At 50.6% G+C, this 17958-nt stretch overlaps 1 protein-coding gene across 7 annotated transcripts in view; it reads left to right on the forward strand.

The window, feature by feature from the left end:
- Brd1 (bromodomain containing 1) overlaps nt 1-17958 on the forward strand; it is a 53275-nt gene that overhangs the window by 22183 nt on the left and 13134 nt on the right. For 4 of the 7 annotated variants that reach the window (XR_003303003.2, XM_026413546.2, XM_026413548.2 and 1 more), the window contains exons 3-7: nt 4062-4218; nt 9440-9571; nt 9963-10091; nt 10567-10879; nt 13642-13902. Coding sequence is in view for 6 of the 7 variants with exons in the window: in XM_026413546.2 (XP_026269331.1) it covers nt 4062-4218; nt 9440-9571; nt 9963-10091; nt 10567-10879; nt 13642-13902 (992 nt within the window). In the remaining variant the exon portion in view is untranslated. The remainder of the gene's footprint in view (nt 1-4061; nt 4219-9439; nt 9572-9962; nt 10092-10566; nt 10880-13641; nt 13903-17958) is intronic. The other 3 variants (XM_026413547.2, XM_026413549.2, XM_077798609.1) reach the window with 2 other exon arrangements.

Genomic DNA, 17958 nt, shown 5'->3' on the forward strand with positions numbered 1-17958 from the left:
AAAGTTTTTGACTGGAGCGAAAGAGAGAGGAACGGAGCTCTGGCGGAACGTAGCTCCTGGCCGGAAGTTCATCTCCGAGCAGACCGCAGCTCCGGCAGGACGCAGCTATGGCGGAGGAGGAAGAAACCGGGGAGCCTCTCGTGTAAACCCAGAAGCCTCACGCCCAAAAGGGAAGTGGATCGCCAGAGGGTCCACTGTGGCCAGTGAAGGTCTTAGTGGGGTGGGTTCCCTCCTCCCTATCGGGCGGGCGTCAGGAGTGTGCTGGACAATCACAGTCACAGTCCTGCTGTTAGCCGGAAGAGAGATGGCGAACCCGCGAGGGGGAACTTACCTAAACCAGATCAGTGGTGAGTGCAGGGAGCCAGCGTCTGAAAGAGCGGACTAGGGCCGAGTGTCTTGGTGGAGCCTGGAATGAAAGAATTCCTCCACCCAAGACATTTCGCGGGGGAGAGTTCCACTTTATTACTAAAGGCTGTGGTTCCAGAGCCCACGAAATTAGTTCTCATTGGGGCTAAGGTTTCCCACCAGCGAGCTTTGAAATTGGCACCAGCGGGAGAGTTCGCATCAGTGAAAAAAGGGGAAAATAGGAAGAGAAGGTCCTTAGGTGCCATGTTGGGGTTTTTTTCCTGGGGTGCGGCTGCCGTTATACTTTTCCCCAACAGTTTTGGTCTTTTTTCCTTGAAGGGGTCTTTCTGAAGTTGACTGGCTTTTCCTTCCAAGAACAAGTTTTGGTTTTGCTGAGGCTTCCTTGTATGTTCTTTTTTTCCTGTATGCCATGCTGGGGTGGAATCCAGGGCCTAGTGCACCTGGGCCAGTGCTCCACTCTGAGCTGCACCCAGCCTGGTGTTGGCATCCTAACAGTGTTGGCTCTTTCAGTCCATATGTTTCATTTCAGGTAGTTTAATATAGTCTCTGTCAACAGGTGTCCAGGAATCTCCTCTCCTTGACATGCAATGAGCACCTGACTCTGCCACTCTGGTGATCTTTCCTCTTTGAGGGGACCCTTCCCCAGGCGCCCCCAGTGCATGTCGTGGCTTAACGGGTGTATATCAGGTTGCTTTTCTGGCATCTCAGTCCAGGTTTCAGGGGCCTCTTTCTTGTTTCTTTGAATTGTGTCTTTGTTGAGATCAGTTGTAGTCTGTTTTCCCTTAACTCTTGATTAAAAGTTGAGATGGGGGCTTAAGTCTTTGCAGCCTGGAAGCTTCTCTTCCATTCTCTTCCCCTCTCAAATTCTGAATTCTTTAGATCTTTCCTTACATGAGTCCCTAAAGTAATTTTAAAAAGCAGTTTGCACTTTGAATTGGAACCTGGGCGTTTTTCACTCCAGAGTCCAATGGTGGAGAGTTGTAACTTCTAGGAGGTGAAATGATATGCACATACTTTTGAAGGTGGTGTGGTGGATTGAGAGTAGTCTGGCAGTTGACCTGGCACATCTGGCTTCTATCCAGGGCTGCTTTCTTTCTGTTGTCCATTGTCCCAGTGCATGCCAGGTGGACCTAGGTTTCCTGTTGATAAGTTGTTAAACTTGTCAGTACACATGGAAACACCAAGTATTCAGCTTGAGAGTTGACCACGGGTGATGCTTACTGGAGATGTGTATCTAGAGTAAATGGAATTTATTGTTGCAATTTTTTTTAATATTTATTTTTTGGTTTTAGGTGGACACAATATCTTTATTTTACATTTATGTGGTGCTGAATAAACTAAGCCAAAAAAATGTTATACCAAAAATTACAAACTGATGTTAATCAGTTGACCTCCACTTGAACGCTTGGATTTCTCCAGAAGGTAGAAGGTGGGCAAGCTTAAGCCCTGAAAGAGGGTTTAGAGTAACCTGCTATTGCAAGGTGTAGGTGTTTATTGTTATCTCTAAAGGCTGTATCACCAAAATGTACCTGAAACCTTCCCCTTGAAGACACCTTGCTTTTAAAATTAGCTGTACTGAGAAAATTTTGAGTGCACTGATGATGAATATTTAAAAATTTTGTACATACAATACAAGATTGGAAAGGTTGTAAAACTGATGTGTGCATTATTGATTTACTATAAACACCTCTGTAACCACCATTCATGTCAGAAGGCAAGGCCTTGCCAGCCCCATCTCCTGCTAGCCTCTTCCTATCCTCTAGGACCCAGCATTTTTTGGAGCTGCAAGTTCAAGCTGGGGCAGCCTCATGGATTTGGCCTCTGTGGGAGCAAATGTGGCAAGACAGGAAGCCAGAGTGTGGAGAGCAGCTGTTTTTTTGACCTTCCACTGGGCACCTCTTCAAATTGCCACGCTGGCAATTAGCCTTTTTGTCCATGGACTCTTGGGACAGACCACATCCAGCATTTATGTCTTTTGATCTCTCTTCTTTGGTCTCTTCTTTGCAATTTAATTGTTGGGGGTCCTCCCAGGTTCTTGTCTGCAGTGGACCCCCGACTGGGCTGGGGTTGATTGTGTGTCCCTGGTGCAGTCTGGTGTGTTGTTCCACCCTGCACTCCTAGTAAGCTGGTATTTGGACTGGTTGATGGGTGCAGGTTGGAGTGTGGCTGTGTTTGCTGCCAGGAGGTAGTGGCTGCAGCCTGTGCACCTGGTGCCGCCTCGGGGTGAGCCATGGCTCACGAGGGCAGAGCCAGTGTCGCACCTGTGGTGTCTGGGTACTGTCTTCTGGGGTGCACTTTACATGTGATTCCGTTGCAGCCCTGGGGCTATGCATGTTTCCAGAGATCCTGCTGCTGCAGAAGGTGTGGTGGGTCTTATGAGGTCCTTCTTGAAACGGATTGCAACCAGCATTTCCTTGTCTCTTCAGATTGCTCAAATATACTTCCATTTGTTTTGCCTCATCTGATCATTAAAAGAACCCAAGGTTCTGTGTCCCAGCATCCCTGTCTGGGTGCAGCTGCTCTGGGCTGTGTAGTGTTAGGATTCACACAGTTCACTTCACAGTCAGAAGTGGTAAAACTGCTGTGCCAAGCAGTAGTCCATGAGCTGAGCATGACCAGCCCTATCCAACTTGTGGTTGTAGAACCTGTGTGGGGCCATGGTCTGAGCCCAAGGGTCCCCCACTCCACTTTTGCTAAAGCCCAGCCTTTTAGTGTGCTGCAGTCACCTTCATTGGAGATGTGGGCTGGGTGCCTGGGCTGCCTTGAGCATGCAGGCACAGAAAGGGTCCTGGTGACCCAAGGAGAGCCTCAGGGCAGGAGGCCTACAGCAGAGAGATTGGGAGCAGTCTCAGGAAGGAGCTGTGCTTTTTACCTGTTGTTTTTGTTTCTTTTTTATTTTGTAAAAGTTTTGATTTTAAGTCTTCAAAAAGTTGAACTCAAAATTCCTTAATTTTAATTTAAGGAGCCATCCGATATCATAAAACAGTTTTGAAACTTTTGATGTTTTGTGGGGGGTGAGGAGCTGCTTATTGCAGTAAGTGCTGGTTTATGATTGGATTTATCATTTTTTGGCTTCCTTGAGGCAAATTGATGATGGGGCCATCTTTTGTTCTAGCAGAAAGCCTCTCTGGCTGGCTTTTAAGAGTTTAAATAAGGACCTCATTCTCATGCAGGTGTTTTCACCATTTTGCATTTTGTAGTCCCTAGAAAAATGAGGTTTCTCCGGAGTCTGGAGAGGCCCAGTTGTCACTTAGTCAGAACAGACTCTTCCCACCCTGGCTGTCAGTTGTTGTCCCTCCAGTGGGCCAGTCTGTCTTCCTTGAGGGTTGAGCGGCACCAAGGCCCCCAGTGGCAGTCTGAGAAGCCTCAGCACAGCAGTGATGGCCCCGGCCAGCCCGTGAATAGGCGAGAGAGCGCGCAAAGAATCACAAGTACTTCAAGCTTTGCTCAATTCTTTCTTTTTAGATGTTTAATCTGATACATATTTTGGTAGATGAAATCTTCAAATAGCTGAATTGTGAACTTTGTTTTTGTATCACTAGGGATAGTAGAAATAATGTATATCATGGCTCAGGAGAAGACTAAATTATGAACCTGTGGTTTTATTAAAAGTAATGCTTCATTTCTAGTTTCTTTGATGAAAACATTTGAATGTACTGCTTCAAAGCTAAACTCTGAGTTTTTCCATGTTTTAGATTAAATAGGATTGCGAATCAGGTGGCCATTCAGCGGAAGAAGCAGTTTGTGGAGCGAGCCCACAGCTACTGGTTACTCAAAAGGCTGTCTAGGAATGGCGCTCCCCTGCTGCGGCGGCTCCAGTCCAGCCTGCAGTCCCAGAGAAACACGCAGCAGGTACGTGCATGCGCCTTGTCAGCCTCAGTGTCTCTTGCCTCCTGACACACTGACCACACTGAGCAGACAGCCCCTGGCATGGAGGACACTTTCTTTAGGCAGGATGTGGCACTGGGCCTTTGTGCTGGGATTGTGCAGGTGACACATGCATCCCCACGGCCTGTGTGTCTGCTCTTCCTTCTGTTACCGCACAGGCTGATGAATTGTCGGCCCCGTGCCTGGCACTTGGCAGCTCTGGGGGCAGAAAGTGCTGCCCAGGGAAGCTGTTGTCACATTGGCTGCGTGAGTGTTCAGAGCAGGGACAGCAGGAAGGAGTTGGAGGAGCGCCTGGGTCTGATGGCTGGTCTGCACGGTGGGCGCTGGCAGCCTTGCATAGGAGTGATTTGTTTCAGGGCTTTGCTCTGAAGGCCAGTTTTAGCATTTAGTGAGGAGGAAAGGAGCTGAGAGGGTCCAGAGGTTTCCTTTTAAGAAGAACAAGCTCAGGCACCATAACAGTTCAACATTTTAGCTGTTAATGTAGACCTAAGGAGCCATCCGATATTATAAAACAGTTTTGAAAGAATGTAAAAAAAGTAAAAGAAAAGTAGAAAGTAAAGAAGTGGCTTCTGTAAGATGTCACAAAAATGAATTGAAGACAGAAAATGGTACTCCTGAACACCACCCAGAAATATGTATCTGGCAGCTCTGCTCACTTGTGTTTTGCAAGGAAGGGCCAGTCTCTGGGAGGGTGTGTCTTGTGTCAGCCACCTCCTCAGGCTGAGAGGCTAGGAGGGCTGGGTGGAGCCTCATGGGACCCTTGTGCGGCCCTTGTCCTGCGCTGCAGTCGGAGTAGCATTATTAGTCTGCTGTGAAATTCAGCCCTGGTTTTGGTAGGAGTGTGTGGCTGTAGAGTTCCTGGTGGAGCCCTGTGATTTAGGGGGTGAGTGCGGTTGGCTGTCAGCTCAGTGGTGCTGCTTGACTGAGCCCTGAGTGGACAGATTGCTTGTACCTGTGAATGGCTGCCCCATGCTGCTCCCTGGAGAGCTGGCTGGTCTGTGGGTCTGATCTGGGTGGTGGAGTCCTTGGTGCTTGGTAGAGGCTATGGATAGAAACTGCTCCTCACTATAATCTCCTAGTGACTGTGGAGAGTCTGGGGTCTCCACGAACAGACTCCCCCACTTGCATCTTTCCTTCTTTTGTGTTCTGCAGGGGAGCTTGAGCTTGTAAGTCAGCCCCTCACTGGCAAGCATCCTTATATTGCCAGGCTCTGAAATGCCTGGCAGAGCAGCGGCTTCAGTGGGTATTTCTTGGTTGTTGAGTGACTCAACCATATTTTTCACCCCGTTGTGCTGTGAGGCACTGTTGTTCACCCTTCTACATCCTTTTTTCTTACTCCACAACCCCACAGGGGATCCTTTAGGACATTGAGTTACAGAGTGGAGGAGTATGTGGCCACGGTGGACACTGGCAGGATCAAGGATTTCAGCTTTGCTTCTGTGATGGTGGAAATTTGGGAAAGAGAGTTGTGGCCAGTGGCAGTGGAGAATCTAGACCTTGGATATCATCCCTGGCTGGAGGGGGCTTTCCATTAAGCCGGGAAAAAAGTCACAAAGGAGCAAATGTCAATAGAGTCTCCATGAAAAGAGCACTGACGTGGCTGGGAGGGATCTGAAGGCTGTGGGGATCATTGCCCTTCACAAACACTGAAGGATGCAGGGCTTGTGTGGTCTGTGGGTGGCTGGGCCTGGGCAAAATGGAACTGGTAGGAAGGCCAGGGAGGAAAAGGGGGAGACAGGACAAGATGGGAGAGGATGGTGCCACCAGGTGCTTGGGTGGGTCAGACTGATCCAGTCCCAGGAAAGTCTATGAGGACACCTCACTAGGAGGTGGAGAAGAAGGGTCTGTGGACTGGAGCCCAGCATATTCCACAGAGGTGTCAGGAGGCCTGCATTACCTCTCAGTTAAGAGGGCTTTGGGGAGGAGGAACTTGGAATTGCTGAAAGGGCTGATGAACATGCTGACCTTCTGGTGGGGCATATGCACCTGCAATGCCATGTTGGGATAAGCGGGAACTGATGGGTGATAGCCCCAGATTACTCCTATATTGTCCTATGAGGATTGATTTTTCTAGGGGTTCCATGACAGTGGTGCTGTTCAGGGAATGTTTGAGTTAATCTTTTTTTGGTGCTGGTTCTGGGGACTGAATTCAGGGTTTCCTGCTTGCTAGGCACATGCTCTACCACTGAGTCTCACCTCAGCTCTTTTTATTTTTTATTTTGAGACAGGGTCTTGCTAAGTTGCTCAAGCTGGTCTAGGAACTTGCTGTCTCCTATCTCTTGAGTTGCTGGGATGATAGGTGTGTGTCATCGTGCCTGGCTCCTAATGTTTTTTTTTTTTTTTTTTTTTTTTTAAAGAGAGAGAGAGAGAGAGAGAGAGAGAGAGAGAGAGAGAGAGAATTTTTTTAATATTTATTTTTTAGTTCTCGGCGGACACAACATCTTTGTTGGTATGTGGTGCTGAGGATCGAACCCGGGCCGCACGCGTGCCAGGCGAGCGCGCTACCGCTTGAGCCACATCCCCAGCCCCTCCTGATGGTTTTTGAAAGTAGAAATACTTGATGTTAGAATTTGATTTGCCCAGGTTTCTGGGTGTCTGCCCTCATCCAGGCCCTGGGAGAAGGCTGGCAGAGCCCTTTGGTCCCGTGGCTGACTGTTCAGGTATACCACAGACAGGGTGGATGAGCAACTTTGAAAGCTAGGCCCCCAAGGTTGCCAATGGTGCAGCTGGGGTCCAGAGGCCATTCTTAGAGGGCTGTATGCCCTAGACAGTGGAAGGACAAGTACCATGTTCTTCCCTGTCTGGAGGAAGAAATAAGGTGGCTGCATAGATTGGGCCTACAGTCTGGCAGCTGTGTACTCAGTCTGGCCTCTCTCCATTCATCCTGCTCCCTGGGTCTTCCTTTCTTGCCATGTGAGTGTGTCTGTCAACTCCCTCTAGGTTGCCAGCCCTCCCAGCCTCCTGCTGGTGGCGTCTCAGGGAGACTGGGGCTGGCTGGGCTGGACTGGTTGCTCTCTGGGTCTCAGGCCCTTGGTGCAGTGTCCAGCATGGGATTTGTTGTTGTGGAGCTGGCTAGTGTCTACAGCCCTACTGGCATATCCCTCAGCACCGGGGTTTCTGTTATGACTGCTGAGCCGTTCCTCACCATGGGGGACGCCTCCCATCCCAGCACTTGGGTCTTCTTCCTGTGTTTTAGCTTGGGTGGGCATTTCTTCCTGGCAGTGGCCAACCACCTCTGTACTTCCCCCTCTCAGAAACCTCTCTACTTCTGTCCTCCTATGAGGTGTCTTCCACAGTTGACATTTGCAGAACAAGGAGGTTTAGGACTTCGGAGTAGACGAGACTGTGTGTACTTGGGCCCTTCAGTCATGATGCCATGGCATGCAGGAGTGAGGGCCACAGTGCTCCATCACCATGCATGTGACCACATTGCTGCTGGATGGCATTTTCTTATTAAACCTAGGCCTTGGGCAAACTAGCACATTTTGCTAGCTCGTGAACATGAAGGGGCTTCTTGGTATTTAGAAGATTATTTGGTGTCATGGTCCAGGCCAAGTATCCTCAGGATGTTTCGAACTAATAGGCAGTATGATTTTCAGGTGCTTTTAGGGATGTGGTTTGTCAGATCCACATTTTAAATATGTTACTGGCATTGTTCATGTGAGTGAGATTGTTAATCCTGATTCAATGCCTGAGAATTTCCAGTAGCATTAGGTGTTCCCTGTGACCTGTGCTATGGTAGGCGCTGACACTGCTTCCCTGCAAGCAGGAACCTCCTGGTTTGAGATGGGCACAGGGTACATTGGCTTGTGTGCCTCCTGGCTTCCTGCACCATCTTTACTCGGGGCTTTTTCACTGTTGAGTGGTGGAGTCCATGACCATTTGCCATCAGACCTTGTATCCTTGAACAAGCATGCTTGTCCTCTGGGTGTGGGAACGTGAGGGGCAGAGCAGCCCAGAGATAGCATGGCCCCATGAGTGTAGGGCTTGTTCTAGAAATTGATGTCAGCTCCTGGCTTGTGGCTGCCCCGTGGTGTGTGTCCAGGGGTCATCCTTCAGCAGTACAGGGCAGACATCCCAGGTAGGCCATTATCCTTCCCATGGTGGTGGGGTCAGGGCATGCTGAGCCACTGTATGGAGATGGTCCTGGACATAAGCTGTCTTGTGTGGTCCTGTAAGTGGGGTGCAGTGTCCCTGCCATGTCCCTCCTCCATAAGGCAGAGGATGGGTGTTCACTTTGGGCAGTGACCTGAGGACCAGTGTTCTTAGTGTGGGTGTGCCCTGACTGGGCAGGAAAAGGAAGTTTGAAGTGTTGTCAGAGAGAGGCCCTGAGCAGGGGAGCAGAGGGGGGGGGGGTCTTAACTGGATAAGGTATGGGAGTGCTGGAGGCCTGTTGGCATGTCTTACATTGGCTGGTAAATTTTCTGGTTGTCATTTGCTGCCATGTGGCTAGAGAGCTGGTCCTGTGCTGGGAAGGGCTTTGGTTGTCTTGCTGGATACTCTGCAGTGGTTGCTGTAGGGGAGTGTGCCTGTGCCTCTGAGTACACCCTCTGAGAGGCTTCTGTGAGCCTGTAGGGCCAGCATGGGTTGCTGTGGTTCTTCATCCTGCTAAGCCCTCTGTATAGCCAGGGTGACTGATCATACGGCCAGGCAGACCCAGTGTGCTCCTTACCACCACGTGCCATGGCTTTGCAGTACTGTGCTTTCATATCTATGACTTGTTGGGAACAGGTTAGCGTGGGAACAGGTTGGCATAGTCCATGGGGAGGTCATGGCACATGCTGCCTGGTCCACCACCCTGTCCCCCCCCAAGGAGGGAAGGCAGGAGAGGAGCCGTCTTTGGGGACTGCAGAGTGTAGCCATCTCCAAGGGCAGGGTTGGGTATCAGCATGCCTGTCCCACGCCTCTCTGCAAGCCCAGAGCCCAAGCTACTCTACGCTGTGAGGTGGATGGACACAGACCTGGTTTTGTGCACCTGGTGCATTCCTGTCATGTTCTCCCTTCCCAGCTCTCCTGGGGTCCTGTAGCTCCCTCAGCTCCACAGCTAGGACAGGCCTGTGGGACACCTATGTGGCTGGTACTGGCATGCAAGGCACAGTGGGCTCTGCTTGTGCAGGCATCTGAGGCCGTTGGCAGGAACAGTCTGTGCGCTTGACTGAGGGGAAGTTTCAATTAATGTTTTCAGAGAGAAAACGATGAAGAAATGAAAGCAGCCAAAGAGAAGCTGAAATACTGGCAGCGGCTCCGGCATGACCTGGAGCGCGCCCGACTGCTGATCGAGTTGCTGCGCAAGAGGGAGAAGCTCAAGCGTGAGCAGGTGAGGTCCCCCTTTTCCCTGGGCTGTTCCTTGAGCGACCTGTGGGTATCCAGGACCTCTGTTTGTCTCACAGGAGCTCTGGAGACACCCTTAGGCAGCCCCACTTCCCAGTATGTTCCTGCCTCATAGTTAGCCCCACAGTTGTACCTCCCTTGAGCCAGGTCAGGTGACTGCCGCTGGATTGCAGGTCCTTAACAGAAGGCTGTGTTGATAGCTTCCTTGAAATAAGTATAGGCAGGGCTCAGGAGGAGGGCTGCCTTGTAGCAGGGGCTGGCCTACATGTGATGCCTGGTCTGTAGGGGTTTCTCTGTGGCTGTGCAGAACGGAAGGAACCAAGGTTCCCAAGGGGTGTGCCTGAGTCCCTGATGGTGAGCATGTGCTGCTGTTGCAGGTAAAGGTGGAACAGATGGCCATGGAGCTGCGGCTGACTCCCCTGACTGTGCTGCTGCGCTCAGTCCTGGAGCAGCTGCAGGAGAAGGACCCCGCTAAGATCTTTGCCCAGCCCGTGAGTTTGAAGGAGGTGTGTGTTGCTTTTCTGTCTCAAGAGTTGCTGTTTGATGGTTAATGTTTAGCTGGGGAACACTGTAGACATATTCTAATTTTATTTAATGCATGTGTATATTACTTACTTATTCTAATCAGTTATACACGACAACAGAATACTCTTTGATTCATTGTACACAAATGGAGCAGGATTTTTGTATATAAGTATTTTATTAAAAATAGGTTTCACTGTGAAGTATAGCAAGTGCCTGAGGGCGTCTCCTCTCAGCCTCAGCAATTGGCACCATTGCCTGGCCAGTGGTACTTGTAGCTAAAGAAACTTGGGTCAGGAGGGTCCTTGTCAGCTTGCTTTGGTGCTACCATTTGTTAGCTGTATGAAAATACTCTTGAGATGGCTGTGGCTCACAAATATGATTGCTAGTGTAGGTAAGTAGAGTAAGCTCAGAACCCTGTTTTAGTTTGTAAATGATTGTTTTCCTCCCTAAAATCAGGTACCGGATTATCTGGACCATATTAAACATCCCATGGACTTTGCCACGATGAGGAAACGGCTAGAAGCTCAGGGGTATAGAAATCTGCGTGCGTTTGAGGAGGATTTTGACCTCATTGTAGATAACTGCCTGAAGTACAATGCCAAGGACACCGTGTTTTATAGAGCCGCAGTGAGGCTGCGCGATCAGGGCGGCGTGGTTCTAAGGCAGGCCCGGCGCCAGCTGGACGGCATTGGCCTGGAAGAGGCCTCGGGAATGCACCTGCCTGAGCGGCCTGCTGTGCCCCCTCGGCGGCCTTTCTCCTGGGAAGATGGTAAGAACTGGTGCTGTGTCCAGGCAAAGACAGGAGGATGCTCTTCCCAGCCCACTGTGCAAAGCATCAGGATTCCTGCCATGTGGTCAGTGCAGATATGCCAGAGGGTCCTTGTTTTATTTTTTTTATTCTCTCTGCAACCTGGTGTGTATTGTATACAACATATATCATTCGGGTGCTGTTGCATTTCAGGCACATTTGACCTGCAGCAGCCCAGGTCTCCATGATACAGACCATGAAGGCAGTTGAGTTAGAGATTTGTACCCAGCGGGGGCCTTGTTCGGCTTATGAGCTCTTGTCAGAGTTGACAGACAAGGGTAGAAACTAATTGGTTTTGCCTTTGACCTCTACTCATGGTTTGCACATGTTGCAGAAGGGCCTGAGGAAAAGTGTGTCCCTGGCCCTCTTGACCCCAGTTGGGCCTGTACTTCTTGGCTGCCCCAGGCACATGCCATGTCTGCCTGCCTCTCATCTGCCTCCTCCTCTGAGCAGTCTATGGAAGCCTTGCTGACCCTTGCTTCTCAAGCCCATGTTGGTGTTTGTTGAGTGGCATGAATGTCCACATGAGTAGGTAGAGCACCCTAAAGCATGGTTTTCCTGAATTCTGAGTTGTTAGTTAAAAGTCATGGTATTTGGGTCATTTGTTCAGAGTTCTCATATTCCTGGTTTCTTGGCCTGACCCGCCTGCTGGTAATCACTGACCAGTGCTGAGACTGGACTTGGATTGGTGCAGTCTGGGTATCTTCCTTTCCCTCCATTCCCTGTTGACTGTGGCTTCAGCCAGGACATAGGTCTCCCTGTGGGCTGTTGGCTGCTGGCTGCTGGCCCCTGTATCTAGCCCAGAGGGACCATTTCCTGCTAGCACTAGGGCATGCAGGATAGGTTGAACTTTTTTTTTTTTTTTTTTAAAGAAGGGAATGTCTTTTTATTTTTTGTTTCTGGTTTCAAGGGGAATGTGTATTTTTGTAGAAAATTGGGAAAAAGCCACAGATTCAAAACTCGGAGCTGATGACCCTTGGCAATCCCAGATAGAGCTTGGTTAGGTCAGAACCATTGTATTCTGTAATGTTCCCTGGGGTCCTGGGTAGAAGTAGGTCTGAGAATCATGGTCTTGGAGTGACCTCATTCTTCCACACTCACCTCACTTCCCTGAATGTCTTCTCCAGTCTGCTTGTGGGGAGAAGGGGAACAGCCCCCCAGCCTTTCCTGTCTGGTGTGGAATTTCACCAGCTGTGGCCCTCGGCAGAGACTGTTCCCTGCACATGGTGCTGGCTGCCCTTAGAAACAGGAGGACCCAGCTGGGCATGGTGGTGCACATCTGTAATCCCAGCGGCTCAGGAGACTGAGGCAGGAGGATCGTGAGTTCAAAGGTAGCCTCAGCAATTTAGTGAGGCCCTAAGCAACTCAGACTTTGTCTCTAAAAATAAAATATAGAAAGGGCTGGGGATGTGGCTCAGTGGTTGAGCACCCCTGGGTTTAATCCCTGGTATAAAAAAAAAAAGAAAAAAAAGAAAAAGAAACAGGGCCCATGTGATAACTGGGAGCCCTTGACCTCATAGGCCCTGATTCTTCTCCTCAAGGCCTGCTAACTGTGACCACAAGATTCCCCTGAACAGACTGGGCTTGGAGACCTATGAGTTGGTGTCTTCGAGAAAATGATCATGCATGTTGCTACATAAATGTCTATGCTGGACTTTTTGCAGAGGAGAAAAATAAGAATGAGAAGTCCCATGTCGTTTCTTTCTCTGCTTGGGCAGGGAACGCTTGAGCCATGGTGTTGCTCAAGGAGGGTGCAACTGCTATGCTGTTGGCACCAGGCACCCCAAGTCTTACCGTGTCGTCCTGCAGGTACAGACGGAGGAGCTGCTGGCCTCCGTGGAAGAGGCCGGCATTGCAAGGCTGTTTCCTTGGGGGCTACAGGTGGCATGAGAGGCTGCCTCTGGAGGTTTTGTGGGAACAGCGACAGGGATGTGAGTCACACGTTGCAGATGTTGGTTCATTTCCCACACAAGGGCTGCATATCCTGTAGAGACAAGGTATTCAGGAGGACTCAGGTTTCTTCAGAGGCCTGGGCCACTGTGCCACACACGCCTGATTGGCTTTGTCTTCCTTTGGCTCTTGACTTCATCTTAGGTAGCTTCTAAGTGTGATTTCTTTCTTGGTCATCTCTCGATGGTGTAAGATTTGTACCCCATGAGGTTTTTTTTGGGTGTTTTTTTGAAACTGTAAGGACTTTAATAGTAAATATGCCTGGATTCAGAACCACCTGTAAGCTCTTTAGCTCAGGCTCAGAAAAGCCACACTGTATTCTGTCTCTGAAGACTGGCTGGGATCTTGTGATGAGTGCCAGTCCTAGGTGGACATGTTGGCATGCCATCACTTTGCTGGCAGACTTGGAACTGGTAGAGAATGTGCATCTCTCTGGTGGTCCTTGTGCACCCTTGCTCAGATCTGGCTGTCCACCCAGGAAGACCTAGTTGGGACCTACCCTCGGCAGGAGGTGGGTGTCATCTGGATACCGCCTCTGCTCGTCTACCTTGTCCCCCACTGTGCCTGGTGGCTGTGGGAGTAGGGATTCTCCTTCAAAAACCTCCTGTGTCTCCTTGTGGCAGTTGGCCCTCCGTGGGTTCAGAGAATGGGTAGAGAGGCCTGGGCACAGCCTTGAGTGGCCAAGGGCAGTTTCAGGGACAGTTGGGACCAGTGTAGTATTCTCAGAGGGGTCCTGGAATCTGATGGTTTATGGTATCTATCCTTTGGTTTAGTGGACAGGTTGCTGGACCCCGCCAATAGGGCCCACCTGGGCCTGGAGGAGCAGCTGAGAGAGCTGCTGGAAAAGTTGGACCTCACCTGCTCAATGAAGTCCAGCGGCTCGCGGAGTAAACGGGCAAAACTGCTCAAAAGAGAAATTGCTGTCCTTCGAAACAAGCTTAGCCAGCAGCACAGCCAGTCCCCACCAGAGGGGTCAGGGACTGGCAGCTTTGAAGAGGATGCTGCTCCGCTGGGGCCTGACACAGGGGAGGAAGGTAAGCATGGTGGGGGTCAGCCTTGACCAGTGCTCTGTGGTCATCACTGTTGTCGTAAGCTTTGAAATTCACAAAAGCCCTGATCGTGGTTTCCCACCAGGTTTTGTTTCCTTTTGAAAAGATGGTGCAGTTTGTGCCGTTTGTATCATATTTTGGCACTTGCATAGTTTATAGACTTTATGGCACAGAGAATAAAATATCCCTCCCCCGCCAATTCAGGCCTGAAAAAAACATGTTAAAGAACGATGTAGATGTTCCCGTGTGTAGAAGAGCAAGGTGGTTGGCATATAAGAGTGAGAAATGCTGCTTTTTTGTAAGTGAGGGCTGCTGAGTATGCACCAGTCCTCAGAGTGGCTGCCATCCCTGAAGTCTCCCCCGGTGTGGAGGCTCCGTTTCTCCCAGCAGAGGCCAGAGCCCTTCCTGCGAAGACCCTCCATGGACTCTACTCTCCTGACTGCAGAGCTCTTCCGATGGATCTGTCTGAGGGACATACAGGAGGACAGATCCATCCGTCTAGTGGAGAAACTGGGGGAGTCCAGTGCAGACGTAGCGTTGTAGCGGCAAGAGGGTAACTGTACACGTCTGGGTTGAAGAGGTAGGGTCCAGGTGAGAGTTAGAAACCAGCTTGAGTGGAGCCGGCAGGCCAGGCCACTCCTGCTACTCACCACCCCCTTTTGGTTCCAGTTGTACAGAGTAGAGTAGAGCAAGATCTGCTCCTGCCACTCCTGTCCTTGCCACGGCTGTCCATGGTGGTTTCCCATCTCCCAGAGTGTTTTCCTCACGTATCCAAGTGGGGATAGGGAAGCTGAACGCAGACCCACAGACGCAGTTGCTGTGAGTGTGCTCTTGATTGACACGGGATTCCCTGCTTGTCCCCACCATGTCATTTCCTGCAGCTCCCTGTTGGTGGCTGCTGAATGTGTCAGACAGCCCCCGCGTGGTCAGGCCTTCCATCCTGTTGCTGTCAGGCGATGGCAGGAAGTCACTCCAGCACCTGGGCTTTCTTGGGCTTGGCACGTCCTCCCGCTTGTCCAGCTGGGGCGTGCTTGTGCCCCTTCCCTTCCATCCTTTTTGGTGGTGGTGTGGTCTGTTCACACGGTGAAGAATTAAGTTCTTAGCGTGTCCCATGTTCACCCTGTGCTCTGTGAGCCTCTGTCACTAGCATGTAACACCCTACTGACTCTGGAGATTGTGCACCTTTCTTTGAGGAGCATTTGCTCATGGAACCTTTGACAGCCAGACTTTCTGGCATCTGCTGCTGTCCCTGTGCCCTGGTGGGTCCTAGATGGCGTCACTGCCTGTTTCCCAGGGTGATCCTCTTGCCACTGCCTGAGCCGGTCCCCTGACTGAGGAGGATCCTGGGGTTTAACCGCTCTTGGGTATAGTGTCTCTTTCCCTTGAACAAAACAGTGAGTTAAGGGAGGAGGTTTGTCAGCAGGTTGGTTACCCTGATCAGAGCAGCTCCATCCTTGGAGAGCCCCCTCCCTGATACCACCTTTCCCACTGCAGTCATGTGCTGCCTTTGCAGGTCTTTCCTCAAAGGTGCCTTCCATCCATAGTGTGTGCACAGGGTCCAGGACTCTCACTCGGCTGTGAGTGTGGCTCCCCAGATTCCCCTGACCTTGAGCATGAGCCAGCTGGGGTCATTTTAGAGAAAACATGCATGGTATTATCTGAAGCAAAGACACCAAGAATGGCTGAAGGATGTTGGGTCTGTGTTTGAAATGACTGAACTCACAAAAAGGGTGTTTTCCTTCTAGCTAAGGGGAAAGACAGATGGGGAAAGAAACAGCCTGCTCTGTTCTGAGGGGAGTAGAGGGCAACGTCCCATCTCCAGGCAGAGCAGATAAGCTATGGGGGATGGCGTGAACGGGGTGGGCAGCCAGAAGTGCGTCTGAGCTGGTGTGGAGGTGTGCTCAGTGTGTCCGTGACGGCTGAGACCAGGGACCAGATGCTCGGAAATATTTCAGCACATTCTTCTGAAAGATTAAGACCTCTGTTATTTAATTAAATATACCTGCAGTATTGTTACTCCTGTAAAGACAGAAATTCCTTGATATCAAATGCATGGCTTCACCTAAATTTCAGTGGAAAGATGTTGATGTGACATTTGTGTTGTTTGCATGTGAACAACTTCAGGCAGGATAACCCTAGGTGCTGCACATTGACACACAGCTCTCTGGCTGGTCTGACACCAGGGGTGAGTGGCTGATTTGCCAGGTTCCCCTCTGTCTTGACTCGAGTTACCAAGATCCAGCTGGGTGAGGTCGAGGTCTAGAACTTGGGCATGATGAGCCTTGTGAGGTGAACTTGAGCTCTTCGGAGCCTTCCCTCTGCCTTTACACCCACTGGGGTTTCAGTTGATTGGTGAAGCAGAGGCTTTGGGAGGAGCAAGAGCCCACACATGGTGAGTGAGGCTTGTACCTCACTCCTGGATGGGTCACAAGGGACAGGGAGTGTGCTTGTCCCTTGCTGAAGGCTCCAGAGTCAGTGCAGTGCAGGCATGTGGCACCGCTGTGTGATAGTAGTCAGGTTCTTGCTGTGTATGTGCCATGCTGTGGCCAGAAGGGATTTTTAACTCAAGTGCAGAATGCTTAGTGTGTGAGCTCTGTTCCTGCAGGGTGGCTGATGAAAGGAACCAGGAGGACAGCAATTGGTGGCACTGGTGGGAATGTTCCCATGGGCTCACCCCCCACCCAACCCAGTGGTTTCCAGAGGTTTGGGCTTGGGTGCAAGCATTCAGGTGGAAGGTGGCCAGGTGTGTCAAAGCATGGTCACCAGATCCCTCAGTTTAATGAAGTAGCCAGTCTGGATCTGACCCCGTGTGTGAGGCTGTTTCATGTTTAGCAGTTTTGCTGCTATGTGTGAGCCAAGTCTTGGCCAGGGGGACTTCAGGGTACCTGCCTTTATATTCACATTCAAGCTGTGTGCTTGATTGTGTAGAATTTATTCTAGAAGTTAATCGAGCATTTCTCACATGCAGTTAAATAACAGCATGTGATTGATAACAGCCAATGATACAAAGAATTTTCATAGGCATGTATTAACTTCCCGTCTGGCTTCACTTGAGTGACTTGACTGGGCACGTTTCTCTGTCAGCCGAAGCCCTGGCAGAAGGGGTGGTAGCTATTGGGGATGTGTTCATAGCCAGCCACCCTAGAAACTCACTCTCCTTGCAGCTGCCCAGAGAGGCCGGGGTGCTGATGTTTCCCCATTTTATGGGTGAGGAAATGGAGGCACAGAGAGGTTGAGCAGCCTGTGTGGATCCCACAGTGGGTGGAGGTGTTTTTGAGTCTGTATATCTGGGCAGCCTTCTCTCTCCAGTGCCTGCCTTCCTGTGTCCGCCTTGTAAACACCACAGCAGCATGTCCAGTGAGCCACATTGTGGTGGCTGGGAACCTGGGCTTACATGTGGGCTGACTACAGGGCACGGTGGAGGACACCTGGGGAGTGTGGCCACACAGCACCAGGGGTTGGAAGATGTGGACTGTGGTGAATGGCTTTGTGCAGGAGTACAAGGCCCCCAGGGCTGAGCCAGAGTGGTAGACAGATGGGTTTCTCAGCCCTGGAGAGGTAGCTTAGCCAGGATGCAAGCCTCGTGCCTGCAGGCCCCAGGAGAGACGTGGAGCCAAGCCGAGCTGGGCTGCAGAATCAAGCTGGTGACAGCCCCAGGCACCCCCCCGTGCCCCTTACCAGCCAGCCCTTTTGTCAGGGATGCGGTGCAGGCACAGTGTTAGTGGAGCTTTCCGCAGGCTCTGCGTGTTCCCCAGGCACAGCTACTTGGCACTTCTGTGTGCTTTGTGAGTACATTCTCCTAAACTGTTTTATTTTATTTGTTTTTTAAAAAATTTTATTTCATTTATTTTAGCATGTTTTCCTAAACTAATGGTGACTTAACCAGGGCGGGTGAGGAGACTTGTTCGCACTGATGTCAGTGTTTGGAGCTCAGTGTTTCCAATTCCTAGATATTGTGATCTAGAGAAGCAGGTGGCTGGCCCCTGGGGCATGAGTGAGTGTTACATGCTAGATATGTTTCTGTTCCCTGTGTAACACATT

This window comes from Urocitellus parryii, chromosome 5 (genome assembly GCF_045843805.1).
Source record: "Urocitellus parryii isolate mUroPar1 chromosome 5, mUroPar1.hap1, whole genome shotgun sequence".
NCBI lineage: Eukaryota > Metazoa > Chordata > Mammalia > Rodentia > Sciuridae > Urocitellus > Urocitellus parryii.